Genomic DNA, 19,166 nt, shown 5'->3' with positions numbered 1-19,166 from the left:
ATTCAGACAAAGAAATACAAAATATCTGGTAGGGTGGCCCGAAGGTGAGCTGCCAGGAGGTGTCCAGTCACACAGACATTGGCCTCCTGACCTCTTTATTTCTCTCTACAGTCCACTCAACTGCAAGAACCCTCAACACACAAACTCCATATATCAATAACATATTTCTGTTAATATTAATAAATGCGAGTTTGGAAATATTAGTGTAACCTGCTGGTAATTGGTGATATTGTCACGAACTATTTTAATACTAATACGTGATTATCAACCATTTCTTCAAAATAAACTAAATAAGGATATTTACTATTTTATTCTGCAACCTTGATAAAGTTACACTAATAATGACTATTTATCGCTTTATAATTATGATTAATTCTGTTTTATACTGTTAACTGTTATGATTATAGCAGTTTTTGCTTATGTTATTAAAAAGTTATTTTATTTTTAATTAATTTTAGCAAGAATTAGTAGCGTAATAAGATCACAGAATTTCAAATTGGCGTGAGGAAACATAAAGAGTGAGGATGAAAACAAATGTTTACTTTCAAATTCTAATTTGAAAAATTTGATGAGAAATAATACTCAACTAATTTGCTGATTGGTAGATACTGAAACTAGCAAAGTTTATTTAAGCAAAAATAAATTAATTACGCTTCCTTAGAACTTTTTTAAGTATGAACTGAAAAGGAAGAGAACCATGGAAGATCGTGATCCAAACTTTCGTTAAGCTCAAAACAAATTTGAATTTCTTGCAATTTATCTTGAAAAGGAAGCCAACACTCTAAAATATAAAAGCTTTTACGGAAAATATGAAACTGGAATCATCCCAGGTTTGGCATAAACAACTTCTAATCTTAAACAGATTTATTTTATTCACGAAATCAACTCATTGAATACGATCAAAACCATTTTACCATTGACCGAATGGCATGGTCTCAGATGAAGAGTCTTAACTAAAAAAAGCCTAACTAAAGATTACATTAAATCTAATTGGAGATGTGCTAGCTATTACTTTGTTTACATTAAAACTGTTCGGAAGGATAGTTGTATAAGGGTTGTTGCCAGCAAAATGAAACCTGGACTGCCTTACATAGAAATGAAGTACTCATCAGGAATTGAAGACCAACTAAACTACCAAAGCAATTACGGATAAATAAATGTTGATTGAATGGTCTTCTTTTAGTACCTGATTGCTATCAGCGCCATAAACTATTATCAAAATAAAAATACAATAAATAAATAAAATATATAAACAAACCATCCTTTTATACTTCAACTAATACAGCAAGAATTGTTTAAAACACAAATTGAAAATTTAATAGCTATTTTCTAATTTGGAAACTCTCGTTTAATGAATTCAGTTATAAAATTGGAAAATCTGAGCTGGCCAAAAAAATTATAGTTTGAACATCAATGTTTAAAAGAGGGAATATACGTAGTTCAGGAGGAACAGACAGTGATTCTGTAGTGATAACAGAATTATGTTATATTTTACCTTAGGTGTATGTGCAAACATAATGCTGTCAGAATTCACTGTTAAATATTAAATTTCAATTTTATCAACTGAAAATGAGGATTGCTTGTAATTAACAATAAATTCGCCTCATCCATTTCCAGAATAAAAAAGGCAATTGAAATAAATCAATAAGCATTATAAAGAGCATCAATCGAATAGGTAATCAATTAATATCAATTTATAAAACTTACCATAAGGTGAAGTGATAAGTGCTTAATCAGCTTGAACAAATTTTTTTCATACTAAGTATAAATTAAAAATCAGATTTAAACAAGAGAATTTAATGGGAGTATACGTAGGTAGCTGGTAAAAGAGGTAACAAACCTGATTGCACAAATAAACCACTAATAATCCACAAAGAGGGTGCATGATGTTGAGTGCATCCAGGCCAAGTGCTGGGCGCCGACTGAAAACTACTGAAAGCACCAGCCAACAACTGAACTCACCGTTACCGACTGCAGTACCGTTACCCCCCTCAACACTAGTTTCTGCCTCCTTCTCATTCCCTCTTCGGCTCTTGAATCTTTTTTACAATCACTAACAACAGTTTGTTATGCGTACTTCTTTAAAGTTGTTCACAGTATTTTATTAGTACGTATCTTCTGCATAAAATTATAAAAATCTCTTAAGAATCTTACTGCTTGCTTGTACAAAAAGAAATAAGTAAGTTGCAACACAATTACAAAGAAAAAAATCTTATTTCTTTTTAATTAGGGAGTTAAGGAAATAAGAATCTTATAAATCAATTAATCAAGAAATAACTACAATTTTCTTGCAGAAAGGAAAGGAACCTAAATTCAAACGTTTAATAACGGTATTCGGGTCAAAAAGTTGCAATTTTCGCCTAAACGAATTAAAAAAGAAAAAAGAAACCTATGAATGGTCTTAAAATTGTTCAATATTATAGGTTTTCTGCAAGGTCTTAGTACGTTACTGACTTGTTTTTGTAGGTCTTTACAAAAATTACTTACTGCAAACGGTAATGAGTGGCCATATTTTTATCAAGTGCAATTTTTTTATGTTAAAAGTTTCACCATCGCTAGCTGCCCTTTTAGCAATGATACTGACAGTACAACACACGCATTAACATGGGGGAATGATATCCCAGCGGTAACGCTTCCAAAGTCAGTTCCAGCATTAATAGGAGAAAAAATCTCGATGCCTGTGGCGTTTTAATTGACTAGGAGGATAGTTGAGATGTGGGAAATGGCGAACAAAAGGATTGGATTGAGTCCTGATATAAGTTTTTATAGCCAGTTCGAGCAACCTGAAATTTCTAAGTCTGTGTGGATGGTAAGAATTGATATTTAGGATTGAAATAACGAGGATTCGGTCAAAATAAAAAACAATTACGCCAACGTTACGTCAAATTAGTTGTCTTCCTCAGGGCGTGTTTATTATGTGAATTGGCAGAGTTTCAGAAAAGAAAACTGAAGACGGAGTTAGTCTTTTATTTTGACAGAATCCTCGCTATTTATATCTTTTATTTTATTTATCCTTTTAATGTAATTTACACCTGTACCTACAGGGTACAATAGGTAAATGCGATAAGTGTATATGAATAGCGTGGCGGACTTGAATGACGGCCATCCAGTGATGTAAGCCCATATTGGTGAGAGAAGAGCTGTATAGAGTCGTCGTTTGTTCTGTAGTGAGAGTTTTGAGCGTTTGTCGAGTAGTCTGGCTAGAAGTTTATATCGTTTGTTTAGTTCGGTACGTTTAAGTCTCTTATTTAAATCTTAAATGTTAATAGTTCAAATTCAGGTAAGATATGAAACATAAAATGGAGGGTTAATGATAGTGCGAAGGTAGGGATTGAATTCGTTGAATATTAGAACGATTCGTTAAATCCTATAGTTCAATAAGTTACGTTCAAGTAGATTTTGGTATGCAGGTGTATCTCAGTCGTTTGTAATTAAGGAAAAGATTAGCTAGTTAATTTCTGTTGGTTTAAGTTGTTTTTACGGAAGACATGACAGTCTTTTGTCTAAATACAGTGCCCAACATTGGCAGGAGGAACAGTGATGCGGCGGAGAATAAAATTATTTTTTTGAGATTTAGTTTTAATAAACATAATTTTCAATCTATATATAAGAGCCATTTGGATCTTTGATTTTCTATGCTTTAAAATAAGAGTGACTGAGGCTATGGATAGCACTGGCAACAGGTCTGATTGAAGCTCCACCTCCGACTATCTCTATTTGGTGTGATGAACTTAAAGAGTTCCTTGATTATTCTTCAGACATCAAGCTGATCTGTTACTCCTTTTCACAATATCGTCCTAATCTTCGTATTCTACCTTTTAGCTCTTATACATTTTTTTTTAAATAATTCTTTGAAAGGAATTTTAAATGAAGTCTTTGAATGTATTTAATATTTTAAAATAGATCAACTTAAGTGCTTTCTTATTATTGTTTTACTTTTTGTAACAATAATATAACAATGTTCTCACTACGCGTCCTGAATAATTAAATATTTCATTCTCCCACTACATCTGTCGCTTTTATTTTTGTAATGCAACAAGGTCTGCTGAGGACATTACAGTCATCCTGTCGTGAAATCTTCAGTGAAACTGTTTAGCATAGTAATGACTTTTTTTGCTTCCTTTCTTCAACCATTTCCGTAGTAGAGTTTAATGAAAGGTCGATGAATTTCCTCATTTAACGTTTTTGAAAAATTTGTCAGTTTGGGTACATAATTTAAGCAATAAAATATTCGTTAGCGGCTTTATGTAGAAAGAAGCATAAATTATTTGAATATTATAATTTTTTTTTCTTAAAATAAGTGTATTTAATATCAGGTAAAATACTTGAGAATGACCTAGTTCCCTGGCCAAAAGCTAGTGTTTTATTTATTTATATTTTTAAATAGGTACTTAATGAAGATCAAAAGATTAAATACAAAATAAATTATTCCTTTTATTTTTTTGTGAATATGGTAATTATGTCACTGTACTGCAGATCAGATCAGAAACTTATTGAGGTCTCAAAGATGTGTGAAACGTAGCTGTTTGCTCTACAATACGATCTGCATTATTCAAAGCAGTTGCTCAAACTGTCTACCTCACTTAACTGGCCAACTTAATAAGAAAAACAAGAAACAGTTATTCAAATGCAGTTATTTCTCAACAGAAATACGTTATTTGTCTTTCTTTAGGTGAGCATAATAGACTGAAAATAGTCATTTTATAGATAGTTTTCTTATATTTTAAAATGTATTATTACTGATATAGAAACAATAGAAATAAGGGCTGGTACAGTCCCTAAAGCACTACAGCCATAGAGGATTGTTGTACCATCCTCTTAAAACGACTAGTAGATCCACCCTTTTTTTCAACGAGATCCAGGGTTTAACCCACTAGTTCTTTCTGGGACATCAACTTCTCTCGTCAGAAGATTTCAACGTACCGACCGCATCGTTGGCCATTTCCTTCTCTTGACAGTCTCCTGCCCAAGGGCTATGAGTTAATCACCTTACCAGTGAAGAGAAGAGGTATGTATATTGTGTAGACCATTTGTAGCTTTTATAAAAGGATGAAACTTGCCCTTTCACAATGACCAGTCAATTTTGCATTTCACTACACTCTGGCCTCCAAGCGCCAGAGGTCTCACGCAGCCATTGCTTTGCAATCTAATAGTGTTTAAGAAAGGTTTCCTCTTCTCTTGAGGTAATGAAGCCTTGTCAGTGCCGGCCCATTTCCTGACAGTGAGAAGTCAAAGAAGAGAAAATCTAAGACTAGCAAGCTGGTTTCGAACCTGAGACTTCCACGGGCGAGTGCAATACACTAACCATTTAGCAAATCCTGTTGTTCACATTCTTTTTAACTGATTCTCTGAAAAACATTTTTTTAAAGTTGTTTGTTTTTCAGAAATTTTCTTTTCGTTAGTAAATGTAAAAATTTTTCTTTGATAATCACTTTTTACTTTTTAGAATAAGGTTTTTTTTTAAGTGAAAACAAAACAAAAATATTAGACATAGTCAACTCTGGTAGCTTCTCATTCATAGTACGAGTATTTTAAGGACTTCTACCAAATTTAAGACTGCGTATAAATAGAAGTAAAGCACTTTTCTTTTCTTTTTTTTTACAAATCTGTGTAAGCGCGATTTCACTAAAAATTGATTAGTAGTGGAGCGACTTTATCAAGTAATGGTCTAATAGCAGCGACAGACATAAATGTCCAGCTTCGCAGACACGTTTTCTTTAGATCTATAAAAACGATTATTCTAACAGAACATATTAAATCCTAATTTATATATATTGGAAGGCATCAAATTAAAGAGACTGAGAAAGTAAAGAGAATAAATACTTAAACTCTTTTTAAGTTTGCTGTTTGTAAATATCAAAGAATATTTTTTTAAAAAGTGAAGCAACATACTGGTAACAACAACACACTGTAAGTCCTCAAAGTAAAAATTCTCTAAAACAACAAACCATTTACTAGAGTACCTAACGCACTCTGTTCTTTCATAAGGACTATTTTAAATGTTTAATCAAAAAAGGAAATTTTAATGTGCGATAGTTATCTTTTTTTTCTTCTTTTTTTTCAAATTATTGCGTCGATTTGAGTTTATAATTCATGAATAAAACTCGAAATTTTGTTTACTCTCTCTTTGCCTGAGTCACACAAGAGTATCAAAGAAGATTTTTAAAGGATTGTGACCTGAAGGTCGCCTAAAAAAAAAATTAGGTATTGCTTTACTTTATGTTTGAAAAATTCTAATTATCTGCTGCTGAATATAAAAGTTGTGAACAGAAACAGTTTCTGTAATAATTATAAAACGTATTATCCACAAATAATTAATTACAGCACAAAGTTCAATCTTTGCTTTGTTCGTCAATAAACAGTACTGAAAATGAACTTTTGAATCTATCTATTTTCACTTAACATAAATTTTTTGTAGCCAATGATATGAAAGCATTCGTTGCATTTGTGACAAGAATTATTGTACTACTGTATAATTCTAAGGCGTATAATGAAAGCATACATTAACGCGTTCAAATAAGGTAAAATACTGACTAAAATATTAATAATTCCGAAAAAAAAGTGTAGATAAAAAATACATCCCAACGAAAGTGGGTGTATGCGTATTTTTTCAGGTCTTCAATACACAAAAAGTTGTATTACCAAAATAATGTAAATAATAATGAATAATAATGTAAATAAATTTATACAGAATGTAAACTCGTGGATACAAAGTTAGAAATTTGCACAATTTCGAAATATTCTTATAGTTTATATCGAAAGAGAAAGGACTGTTAACAATCATGATCAATTCATGATTCCCTTTTTTTTTGGTGTGTGAACAAAATATTGGTACACTATTTATAATGAGCAAACAATGTGTTATCATCTTTGCAAATGCATTACGAAGGTATGGCTATTTATTATGTTATTTTAAATGTCAATATTTAGGATAAAACAATAGACTTGAACGTTAAACGAAGAGTGCTTTGGAAGAGGAGTGTCTATATAATCAAATGTAAAGACGATGTCTTAATTCTTGTATCCAAGTGAAAGATTGGCTTGCGACATTATGATGACAAGATCTTTTTTCGAAAATACTGTCAAGGAGTCGCAATTATTATGTAAAGCTTTGCGAAAAAAAAGTTATTTATGCCCTTTTGAATGTTAAGCTTTGATCAGTTTCCATTTGGAATGCAAGAAGATATCCAATATATGAAGATTTTTTTTTTTAAAGATATCGACCATAAACAGAAACCAAATTATATTTTTGTTGTCTTTAACTTTGCAATTATTTGTTTTTTTGATAACGGACTTTTTTTAAAAAGTATATCTGGTAGGAGTTACATATATAATAGGTTACCACTTTATATTATAAGATTTTTTACCGGTTAAGGTTACTAAACTGACTGATTGTACCGAGAGAACATCACAGACCAGCAGTGTATTAATCCAAGAACATTGAGGAAACCCCCTCAGGCGGCTTTGAGAACTGCTTGCGAGCATTAGGCTTGCCCAATTAACCAGGGGACGTCCCAATAGATCCATACGGGAACTGGTGATTGCGAGCCGTTTGCTCACTTTCTCTTTTAATAATATTCTATTCTATTGTGAAAGAACACTTCTGCAGACCAGACTGAGAGTTGCCCGGCCAAAACTCATTGAGGAAACCAAGACCCATCAAGGTTTTGCGCCACTAAGATAGTTGACAAAAACAAATTTCAACTACCTAAATTATTATAAAACGATTATATTTTACAATTATACATTTTATATTGAAACATTTTGAATTATCTGGTGTTTGAAATTCTACCCAGGCATTCTCAAAATATGGAGTATTTTAATAAATTCTAGATTTGAATTTCTTCAAATTTAGATTTTTACTTTTATAAAAATTTAATTGTACTGATTAGGTAATTAAAATTGGAAGGTAACACCTTCTGACATCTCAAGCATATGCATTCAAGTTGAAAATGTTCAACGAGAAAGTTAACTTCTTTGAGTGATGTAGAAATAACACTATTGTGATGTAAATGTGGAGGATGAATTGTTCAACCAGTTCAAACGGTTTCCTCAGCACAACATATATTTAATACAAGAAATCTGTATTCTGAGACTTTTCTACTAACTTTTTATGTTTTTGTATTTATTCAGTGTAAAGAGAAATTGAAGTACTGGTAAAAATTGTTCGTAATTTTTGTAATGAGATATTACAAAGTTGAAATAAAAAAAAATCATATACTTACTGTTCAGAACTAGTATGCTGGTCTTGTGATTCAGGTGATGAGAGAGGTTGATCGGAACTCGAAGACGGAAGTACTGGCGGGTCCGCTAACCTGAAGTGAGTGATTCTGCGCATCGATTGCCTGGTCCAAGGAGGAGAGTTCGGCCCGTGGTCGCTGGGTCCAGGCTGGACGGAGGCCGACATGCCACTGGCCGCCGGAAGGCGGAAGGATGGTGCGTCCTGCCCTGTCGCGTTGGTGCGCCGGTCCGACCAGTCATTGCTGTCCGCTCTGCACCAATCAACAACTTAAGTTTTATTTTGGGTAAACTTATTACTCAGAGTAATTCATTTTCTTTTCGTTTTACTTAAGCACAGTACATATAGTACTTAGTAAGTTAGCCTTACCCACTTTTTGTTTGGGATAGTAGTGGTCGTTAGACACTTCAAATTTAATTCGCCTTTCTCGACGGCGTAAACATTCGATTGGGTTTGATGTACGGTGTGTGAAACCAAAAGGATACTATCTTAAGAAAGTTATGGAATTCTAACTGATGGTTATTAGGTAAAGAACAAAACTATCCTAAACAAAACCAATGCTCTATTCTATAATCTCTAACTTAATTACCTATACTGATCTAAAAGTTCTTTTTGTTCAAGATTTATCACCTCACATATTCAATCCTTCTCAATGACCAACCTTTAACTACTTTTTACACAATTCCAAGCGACGCCAGAACAGGAATGGTCACACCAATTGCTCGAAGTAGGATACCAGTAGTTGACATTAATTTGCAATCGAAGTTCGCTGAAAGTAAGGCACAACGTTCACAGTTTATAGTTCCATCAATAATTTACTAACAATAGGTTTTCGCACATTATGCTCCAACGATCACTGCTTTAAGTTCCCTAATTTTTCTCATTAGTTCCTTATTTTTATAGCACCCTTTCACAATATTTAATAAAAGTAATTTTTGGCAAGCATAATTTTATTGGTTAGCGTAAGAAGGCCCTCCGAGCTAATACATAATCAAGGATATCGATGCCATACTTGGAACCAAGAAGAGAATATTGTTTTTACTGTTAATTGGTACAATCTGCCAGTAAATAACGGAGGACTGAAAAAAACGGAAAGTAAATTGAAACTATAATTTCATGGCGCAAAAGAAGTTGTAATTATTTCGGGCAATTCCTTTAGCAGTCACTGCATTGTGACGACATTGAACGACAGCTACGTCCTTCACTCATGTCCTCAAAATACACTCTTGCCTTTACTAAGACGCATCTTAGCTACTATTATACTTAACAATATCTAACAGATTTCTTCCTTATCACAATTATCCCTAATTTAAACAAAACATTCAGATTTCTATAAATGAGGTCACCTAATTGAAATATAGATTGCATATTTCAAGCGCTGTGAATTCAAAATTAACATTACAAATACTTTGCGTCGCTAATTTTATAGCTTCATTGGAAAAAAACTCTTAAACGCTTGAATCTTGGCCTTCTATAAGGAAACTTAAATTTAGTTGACTTCTGTGAAGGACAGAACCTGCGGAGAAGTAAACGAAAAATTAAAAGATCTTATATTCAGCAACTATGAGGTCGAGTAAATTTAAACGGTTGTCTTTCATCTTCTATTAATTAGGAGCCCCATGAAACTCAGACCTTAAGTGGACCCATTTCGCTCCCTCTCCTGCCTTCTATCTTCAGGGCAGAGAAGAGAGAAAACTTTCATGGTTCGGCTCAGAGTTGCAGGCTCTAAAGATGAGGGATGTACGCATCTGTCTGAAGAAAACTAAAAAAAAAGAAGCTCAACCTTGAAAAACTGCCCGATTACGATGGTTAGTTCCGTCCTACGAAGAGTTACATATGCGCCTGTCAGCTACAATAGAATATAATTTTTTAAAGCGCAACTCAGTATAATTATTTACGTGTAAGCAGCTTGGATCAGAGAACTTATCCCAGACAGTATCCCTACTATACATAGATGTTCTCCTACTGGTGTAATCTTTCTTTGGTTTGGTAATTTAAAGGCTCAACCCAAATGCGAGTTACATTTTTATGAAAAAGAAGTAAAGTTAATTTCCTGTTTAAGTGGAATAACAATCTAAACAAAGAATACAATCTAGGTTAAGGTTCAGATCGTGGTTGGTCTAAAGATGAGATAATTGCAGTTAGCATTGAACTGGCCATCTGTTTTATGTTCCCATCTAGGTATTGAGGATTTATCGTCATTACATTTTCATCTGGAATGTTCTTATTTCGAACAGTATTCAAATGAAGATACCAAATTCTTTTTATTGTTGTAATTTTAATAAAAAACCCTTAAGTTCTAATGGAAAATAGTAAGTCATAAAATACATCTGGATCTCTTGGGGATAATAGCTATTTGACTCAATAGAAGAAACTGAATTTTATTATAAATAGCTGCTGACCAGTAACTTTAAACGAAATGAAGCAATTTTTAAAGTGTAGAAAATTTACCCTAATTTTGACTTCTAATCTTAAACTGCCTTCCAACTGTTTACAGAGTTACTCCTGGTAAATATCAATTTGAATTAACATATTAATAAACCAAAAGAATTAAACTGAAAAAACTGCCCGGCTACAAAGGTTACTTTCTTGCTATAAGGAGTTACATAAACGTCTGAAAGCTACAATTAACTTGACTTACGAATCAAAAAGAACTCACTTTAAATAAGCACTATAAATCAAATCTGAACGCAATGTTATTCGGTACTGAAGTCCTGTGGCGTTCTTGCTTATATTGTGCAACTTCTCAATTAAAAATTATAAAAATAAAAAGTCTGAAATGCTTCTTTACAACGTTTCTCCCAGTCTATAAATACTATTTGATGTGCTTACACACGAGTACGTATAAAGTGCAGTTTCTGTTTCCTAAATTGCAGGTTTCATTGAGCAGAGTCCTGATTTTTTTTTAAATTAATTTTTGTATCTGAGAAGGACTTTACGAAAATACTCAGAATATGCATATTTTTGAATTGATTTTGACTTATTTCCACAAAAAAATCGGAAGAATTAGCTCCCAAATTACTAACAATTGTAAACAGATTATTTGAATCAAATAACGTCCTTGAAAAAATAAGAAATAGTACTTATTTAAAAAAGAAGATAAAGATTTATAAGTCGACCTTGCAGTATAAAAGTAGGTACCCTCGAATTTAATCTGTTCGTACGATTATTTTATTTATTTGTAATGTTTTTAATTAATTACTTTACTTAGATCAAACCAATATTATTTTTTATGGGTAAACAACAAGATGGTGCAATAAATAAATAAATTATAATTCAAAATTAATTATAATGAAATAAATATGTAATTAAGACTTTTAATTAGGAGTAACATTATTCTGCCAAATTAATAATTGGTGAATTATGAATATATATACTCGTATAAATATAAACAAAAACTGCCGTTAACCAAGACTATAAAACGGTAAGCATTACTTGCTAAGCTGATGTTCGTTTTGTGGGGATGTTGATATTAGTTGAAAAATGATGATCATGCTTATAAATTAGGATTACAGACATTTACTTGTGAATGATGAAATGTTAAATGGAATGTCTACATATAAGAGATAATTGCGATTTTTACAATGATTGTTGGTTTAAATGTAAGTAACAGTTTTACCATTTCTTTTCTTATTGCAGAGGCATTATAATTGGGAGAGCAATTTGGCGAGGGAGAAATTTCGTCAATCTTAGCATTACATCTTTTATCGTTACTTGCACTTAAATAAAGGAAATCAGATCTTTATATAATATACAAGCTGACACTGAAGGAGATGGTATGAACAGTATAGCTTATCTCTAATATTTCTTTGGGTGGTTTCGCAAAACGCTGATTCCAAAATAATTTTGAATTACTACACGTATCTACCAACTCATTATCAGAACACTCGCAACAAGACTTATTTACAATATTTCCACTCTGAGTTACACAAGAAAAGAAAAATTCAGTCACAACAATACCTTAATTTGGATCCTAAAGTGACAAATATTGAAAATAGTCCAAAACACTAAACTTTTTTAGAGCTCATTAAAAAAATATATACTTTCATATTCAAAGTAATTATACTAAAATATATTATATTACGGCATATTAAAACTAATTTTCGTTTCAGTTGATACTACCAAATAACTCGTTCTATTTTGTTACTAACTAGCTGTCACGATACAAAGCAATAATTATGTGCCTCGTGTGCCTAACATATAATAAAAATAAATATAATTGAAATATCTGATTGCGTATAGTATGAAAAATGATTTAAAAACACACACTTCTAATCCTCAAGGTTCTAAATAATAAATTTTCTTCAATCTACGAACATCTGAGTCTTATTAAATTCTTCAACACTATAAGTTAGCTAATCATAGATTACACTAAAATACTCCAAAACATCCCCCAAAACTGCTTTAAAACGATATAAAAATGTATAAATCTATACATATGTAATGGATATACGAAGTTAACATAAAGCATAGAGAATAGCTTTGATTAAAAAAGTACTGCTGAAAGAAGTATTAAACCAGTTTGTTGTAACCATAATACATGAAAGTGCACAAGAAATGTATCCGTACTTCACAGAAAAAAAGGCTTATTAAAGAAAATCTAAACATTCCTTTTTCCAGATGTACCATTAAACGAATTTTCCGGGGAAAAGTTACAAGAAAAAGTTTCAAAACCCCAAAAATACAATTTAATTAGATTAAAGAAAATAGAAGGAGTCATTTTCAAAAAAAACAAAAAGCTCAAAATACTAAAAAAAATCGATTTATTAAATTTAATCTATTCCCTTCTGGTAAGCCGATTATTTTTTTAAATTTAGAAATTTAGTTCCACTTTTGAGACTTATTGTAATACACATGGCTAAACCATGTGAATTTTTGCTACTACCACCAAGATCTGCACCAGCGACGGCTCCAGGCGGGCTCTCGCCCAGACCCTTCTGCGCTCATCTCCGCGGCCCTCTTACTCATCAAGACATAATGATGATATAGTAATAAACTTTGTAATTAACAATACTGCAGTCAAGACTACAACATTAATTAACACACAGCCTATTAATCAACAATATTCAAAAACGTTACGTTAGAGGGGAAACCTAACCATTCCCTCTCACAGAATATAGACGAATTAATCTAATTTTTTTTGTAGAAAAATGTTTTAAATAAAAGTTACGTGATCTACAAGTGTGTAATTGGTGCAACAAACTTAAAGAAAAGCGTTAGAGTCAAAGCATTTTGGCCAAAATTTGGTTGTGGCATCCAGTGTTAGATCCTAAGCGAAATGTCAATTTTTTAACTACTGCAATCTTTCATTTTTTTGAATTTCGGTTTATACTCTCAAGCAGTGACCAATTTATAAAAACCACTTTTTTTTTGTGCTCAAGGACTCTCAAAATGAATATTTCCAGTGAATTTCAATATAAAAAATCTGCAAGATTAAACCTTCCTCTATTAGGAAAGTAAGAGAAATCTTTTTTAAGAAACATGAAATGAGGAGCTAAACCATTTTCTATCTACAATAACTACAATGAGTGTGCCAGAAACAGGGGTTCGTTTTCTGAAGAATACGAATTCAAGTGTTTTGAAGACAAGTATTACTAGGAAAAAGTCGAATGTAGCCAGGATTCGAAGATTTCTCTTTAGACAATACCAATCGTTACAAATTATCTTTCAACAAAATATCTAGTGCCATGTACAAAAGTATTACCTGTTCGCCATTTCCGTTGGCTCAGTTGAAGATGGATAGACAATTGTTTGCGAACTTGTATCAGGACTAGGTGTTGGCAGTTCAGGATATGTGACTTCTGGAGTCGGAGATCTAGGCCTCCTCGGCGATACAGATCTAGCTCTTCTTTGCGATCCGCATTCTTCACTGTACCTAGTTGTCTGTGCACATAAGCTACTTCTAATTAAATTTCTCTGGAATCTTTCTTGATGATTATCGCGTGAAGTGTCTGTTTGGCAATCTAGATATTTATCCAATTTGTCTAAACATAAAGTAATATCAGAACCAGAACGTGATCCTAAAGGAGATTCATAATTAGAGCTTCCAGCCAATGAAGAGTATGGTAGTAATTCTTCTAATCTTTCTTCATCTGCCATTATTGTAGTTGTAGAGGTTAACGGAGTTTCATCGATCGGGGCACTCTCCCAATAAGGATCATCATCTAGTTCTAAAGGTGGCGCTGAAGGAAGAACTTCTTCTCTAGCGGGAACAGTGCTGCTACAACCGGGCAACATATTGTTCAACAGAGCGTCTAAATAGGTCGCATCATCGCCTAAACTTTGCAAAGTTTTCTTAGGCGAAGATTCTGTTGTAGGTCTTGACCAAGAGTCGTCCCAATTGGTCACTAATAGACGTCTTTTTGGCACACTATTATTTGAACCAATGGGAGTAGAAGTTGTCGGTGAGGTAGCTGCTGATATTGCATCTCGAGATGGACTTTCAAATTCAATTAAATCCACTTCACCCTCCATAGTTTACTTCTGTAACATAAAAACAAAAAAAATATGTTTTACTTTGTTAAAAATTAAACTGTACATTAATGATTGGCAAGAAAAGTTACTTTAAAAGAGGCTTCTTCATAAAAGAATAAAACCGCAAATTAAAAAAATGGTTGACTCTATAAAGTATGCCATTAAAACAGTTGAAGAGAGCAAAACTTAGTGAACAACTAACATCTTTTCTCCCTTCTAAACTTCATATTTTTTTTTATATTAAATAACTTACATTTTTCTGTTCTACATCGGAAAAAGTCAATAATAGTGCACTCTAGGTAGTAACAAAAAACCTTGATAGAAGAGCAGTTCAAACTGAAGAATTTTTTTTAATGTTTAGAATATAATCATTAATCCAGCTGAGGATTCGAAAAACCCTTATTAAATATAATATTGAATCCAAGATCCTTTTGTACTGAAGCCTGAGAAGGACACTGAATTATACAGCTACATATTTTTAGATTTATTTTAGGGTTTTGACATTTATCATTCCTCCCGGAACCCGATATTTCTGTGAGAAGCACTACTACCCAAAAACTGTACTAAAACGAACTAAAACCAACGAGATGAAGTTCAACTTGATCTATCCAGACCTACACTACTTCTATCCAACAAATACCCCAACTAATTTTACTAATGCGAGTGTAGTGTGAGACGGAGACATAAGTAAAGTCGAATTCTCCACACCAAACTAATCAATCTACCTCTGAGGGAAGGGATTAGCTATGAGGTTAGCATACTGGACTCCCACGCGGAGGTCCCGGGTTCGAATCCAGCAGCTGACCCTTAGATTTTCTCTTCCTAGGAGCTTCTTACAGCTCACTGTCCGGTGATGGACAGTGTTGTCTGTAACGAGAGAACACTGTCCGGAAGCCGGCAGTGCACTGGAAAAAGCTCCGGGCGCTAATGACCTCAGCTGTTGATGCGCCAAAAAAAAAAAAAAAAAAAAAAAAAAAAAAAAAAAAAAAAAAAAAAAAAATCTACCTCTGATGTTCTATGAAAAGCAGAAACCAGTCTGGGTCACTGTGAGAGATAAAATCAATTACGAATTGTTGATCACACGCCAATTCGCCATCAATTACTTATTGACGCATCGGAAATTCCATAAAAGCAAACTGTACTGTCTCATTGTCCAGTTACAATTGGGATGTAGCCTACTTAAATCAATACGAAATACAGCCTTTCTTTCTAGAGTGTACTTAATACTTCACGCATTAGTTATTAATCATATGCTCATAGCTTCCTCTGAATCTTGGTGGCAAAAACTATAATTAAATAATAATAACGAACTATTTATTATTACTTGTTATTTCTAAAGAAAATATCATTTTTAGCGATTCGGCTTTAAGGCCGTGGTTATCTTTCGAAGATTAAAGAGAATCAATTAAGTTCCAAAATAAAGTTAAACTATAAATACGAGATGTGGCTATTAAATAACGAGTCTGACGCTGCTACAGAAGAACTATGCATGCGCCAAATCCTAACGACCGACAGCTGTGCAGCGTAAAGCCTTCTCTTTTGATTGCAGCGTCTCACGTGTTTGTAGAGAAATCAGTCTGACCGGGACCGTCGTTTGTGTAAGAAGTGTTAGTTTCGTTTTGCCGAAAACATGATACTACACATGTAGTAGAGCAACGAACTGTCGTGAAATTTCACATGAAACTTGGTGAAACCGCTACTGAAACTTATCTTTTGTAGTAGTGAAATAACAATAATAAAAATGATTTTTGGAATTTGTATGTTTTCTTTGGAATTTCGTTATTTTTGAGGGGAAAGGGGTTGTACTGGAAAACAAAGCAGAGAGTTACCAACCGACACAGAAGAAAAAGAGAAGTAATTTCTCTTACATTTTAGTAATGGAGGTCATAGCATGAAACAACTCCCAAAACTTGAGTTGCATTAGTTATTACTTCGCTGTTCGCTCTTTAAGTTCTAATATTTAAGCGCTAATATATCCCTATAATTCATCGACTCAAGGCTAATACATTGTTCGAGCTTCCATATTTCATTCTTCATCACACTACCATTTCACCTTCAACATTACACGCTTCCCTACTTCTCTGTAATTATGTCAAATAATCTGTGTTATATAGAAATGTTTCAGGAAGGTTATCTTTTTATATTCTGCTTCCTCTATAAGTTCTAAATATCCTCTAATCCACCAACTAACTACACTCCTGAAATAAACTTCCTTCTTGGTCACCACTTAGTGAAATTTGTTCTGTGTACTTCAGGGCCACAATAATTTATAAATCAGAATATCATATTTTCGTTTACTTATGTCAAACTATACTTTTTGTTATGAATTTATTGATCTAGAATGGATCCCCTTCCTTAAAAGAAAGCTAATTAATAGCGATAAATATCAAGGATTATTAAATATAAAGGATTAGCTTAGTTACCACGTTGTAGATTAGCCTCTCAGTCACAGATCCCGATTTCCTTTAAACCCGAATACTACTCTTACACAATTAAATTAGGTGTTTGGGAAAGAAATGGGATATGGTCATTCGGCCATTTACTGCGAGATTATTTTTAAGATCCTAATCTCTGGCTTTCTACTGACAGTATTTAAAACCATTTGTGTTTGATTATTCTTATAATAGAGTAATATTGGCTTCCAGGAGGCTGTAAAAGACGAGTCTGTCTGGTATGATACCTGATGTTACTTAGGTGGTTCCAGAACGGATGAAAAGTCTACTGATGAAAACAGCGATCTATTTTAAGACGGTAGATCTTTTGATTTGCCCGGATGTCTTCTTTTCTGAGAGCCAATACTATTCTTTAATGTATTTCACATTAGCAGGAATGGAACCTAATTTAATAGAAATTTAAATGTGCTCGGATAATTTTGCCCTGACTACTTTATATTATCGTGACTACTCCTCGAAATAACTTCTGAAATGTTACTGAAATAAGATTGAAAGAAGTAGCCTCTAAAAACGAATGCCGGGCCAAATGGACATTTCGTAAAGTGAAAAATAAGATAAGTTCGCCTCCAATTAGACGCTTCTCTCCCCTATACTGATCTGTCCCAGAATATTAGGTAAGGTTTCTCATCCTTCAGATGTATATTAAAAGAATGAATGAACGATGGTATCGTCAGATTCACTCATTCCGTTTTAGTTCCGAAAGATTTCGGCTAATCAGCTTAGAAGAAAGACAAGACATAGACTAGATGGTAGTCAATCGTATTTGCGACGACCTTTCCAAATGCCTCTAATCACCAACCTCAAACTTAGCAGAAGAGATGGTATGGCATTTTATTATTTATTGAAATGTCCGAAACCAAATCTATTCTAAATTAACAATATTCCACACGCTGTTCAATAAATATGGATCATTCTTGCTAATTTCACTATTTATTTCAATCGTTCAGCGATAGACGCTATTTTTATTAATTAGAAGCCACTTTACCTTATATATATGTAGATTACTATTTAAATAAGATACGCAATTATTTTAAATTGAGGTAATTACGTACGATAACGAGTTATTGATTTAGAACGGCCTTGAATTCTAATTAATCATTCAAGCCATTTAGAGTATTGCTTATAATAGCATTAAGTCTGTACAATTTAATTTGTAAACGATGTTTCGATTTATATGATTTTTGCATTTATAATTTGACTTATTTTAGCATTGCTTAATTTTTATCATTGTTATTTTGTAATTAAATTTCCTTTTTCTTTTTTTCTTGTTTTTAAAGACTAATTTTAGGTTAATAAGAAGTTGAAAGCGCGTCAAGATCTCGGGGTCATGGAGCCTTGGGGTTTTCTTGGGGTACTCGACCTTCGTGCAGTTTCTCTCTAAACAGACAACAATGTCATCATCAGACAGAGATATAGAGGCTGTTAGAAAAAGTAAATTTAAGTGTAGCAGGATTACAATCCTAGCCGAATCTCTATTTAAAGATTTATTCTATATCATAATAACTGCTCCTAACAAATTTCAATATAATAAAACCATCACTTTGATATTTAATAAATAATTTGTAGTAAAGAATTAAATGATCTAACGAATTAATTAAGGAGAATCAAAGAAGTTAGACTTCTTCGGAACAAAATAGTTGTTTGGGTTGGATAGAAAAGGTTCATGCACTGATTAGACATTTCTTTGTAGCAGATGGTTTAAAGAGATTAACCGTTGCATCTCCATATGGTTACTAAGGAGAAAGCTACATGTTTTTATGCCTTACTTTGTTTAATAGTGCAACATTAAAAATTTACTGAATTTAAATAAATAACAATTTCCCATTCAAGTAGGCTACTATCGATCCAGAGTCACATACATACTCGTATTAACCACTAGATGTACTCAATCGGACTGAATAACGGACCAGATTATTTATTCAAATAAATAAATTAAGAATGAATTTAGAAGTAATATTATGAATAATTTGCAGAAATAATTTTTGATTTATTTATTGAAC

At 32.8% G+C, this 19,166-nt stretch overlaps 1 protein-coding gene across 3 annotated transcripts in view; it reads right to left on the bottom strand.

Annotated features, from left to right (window-relative positions):
• Positions 1 to 19,166, bottom strand: part of bdg (sodium-dependent transporter bedraggled) — a 103,425-nt gene that overhangs the window by 21,602 nt on the left and 62,657 nt on the right. For all 3 annotated transcript variants that reach the window (XM_074134492.1, XM_074134505.1, XM_074134497.1), the window contains 2 exons: positions 13,944 to 14,722; positions 8,226 to 8,492 (listed from right to left, as the gene is read on the bottom strand). In XM_074134492.1, coding sequence (XP_073990593.1) covers positions 8,226 to 8,492; positions 13,944 to 14,713 — 1,037 coding nt within the window. In that variant the 5' untranslated portion in view covers positions 14,714 to 14,722. The remainder of the gene's footprint in view (positions 1 to 8,225; positions 8,493 to 13,943; positions 14,723 to 19,166) is intronic.

Source organism: Rhodnius prolixus, unplaced genomic scaffold (genome assembly GCF_049639745.1).
Source record: "Rhodnius prolixus isolate KJV_2025 unplaced genomic scaffold, Rpr scaffold_1, whole genome shotgun sequence".
NCBI classification, from domain to species: domain Eukaryota; kingdom Metazoa; phylum Arthropoda; class Insecta; order Hemiptera; family Reduviidae; genus Rhodnius; species Rhodnius prolixus.
The sequence above is the reverse complement of the archived record's forward strand: the minus strand, read 5'-3'. Positions and strand labels throughout refer to the sequence as shown.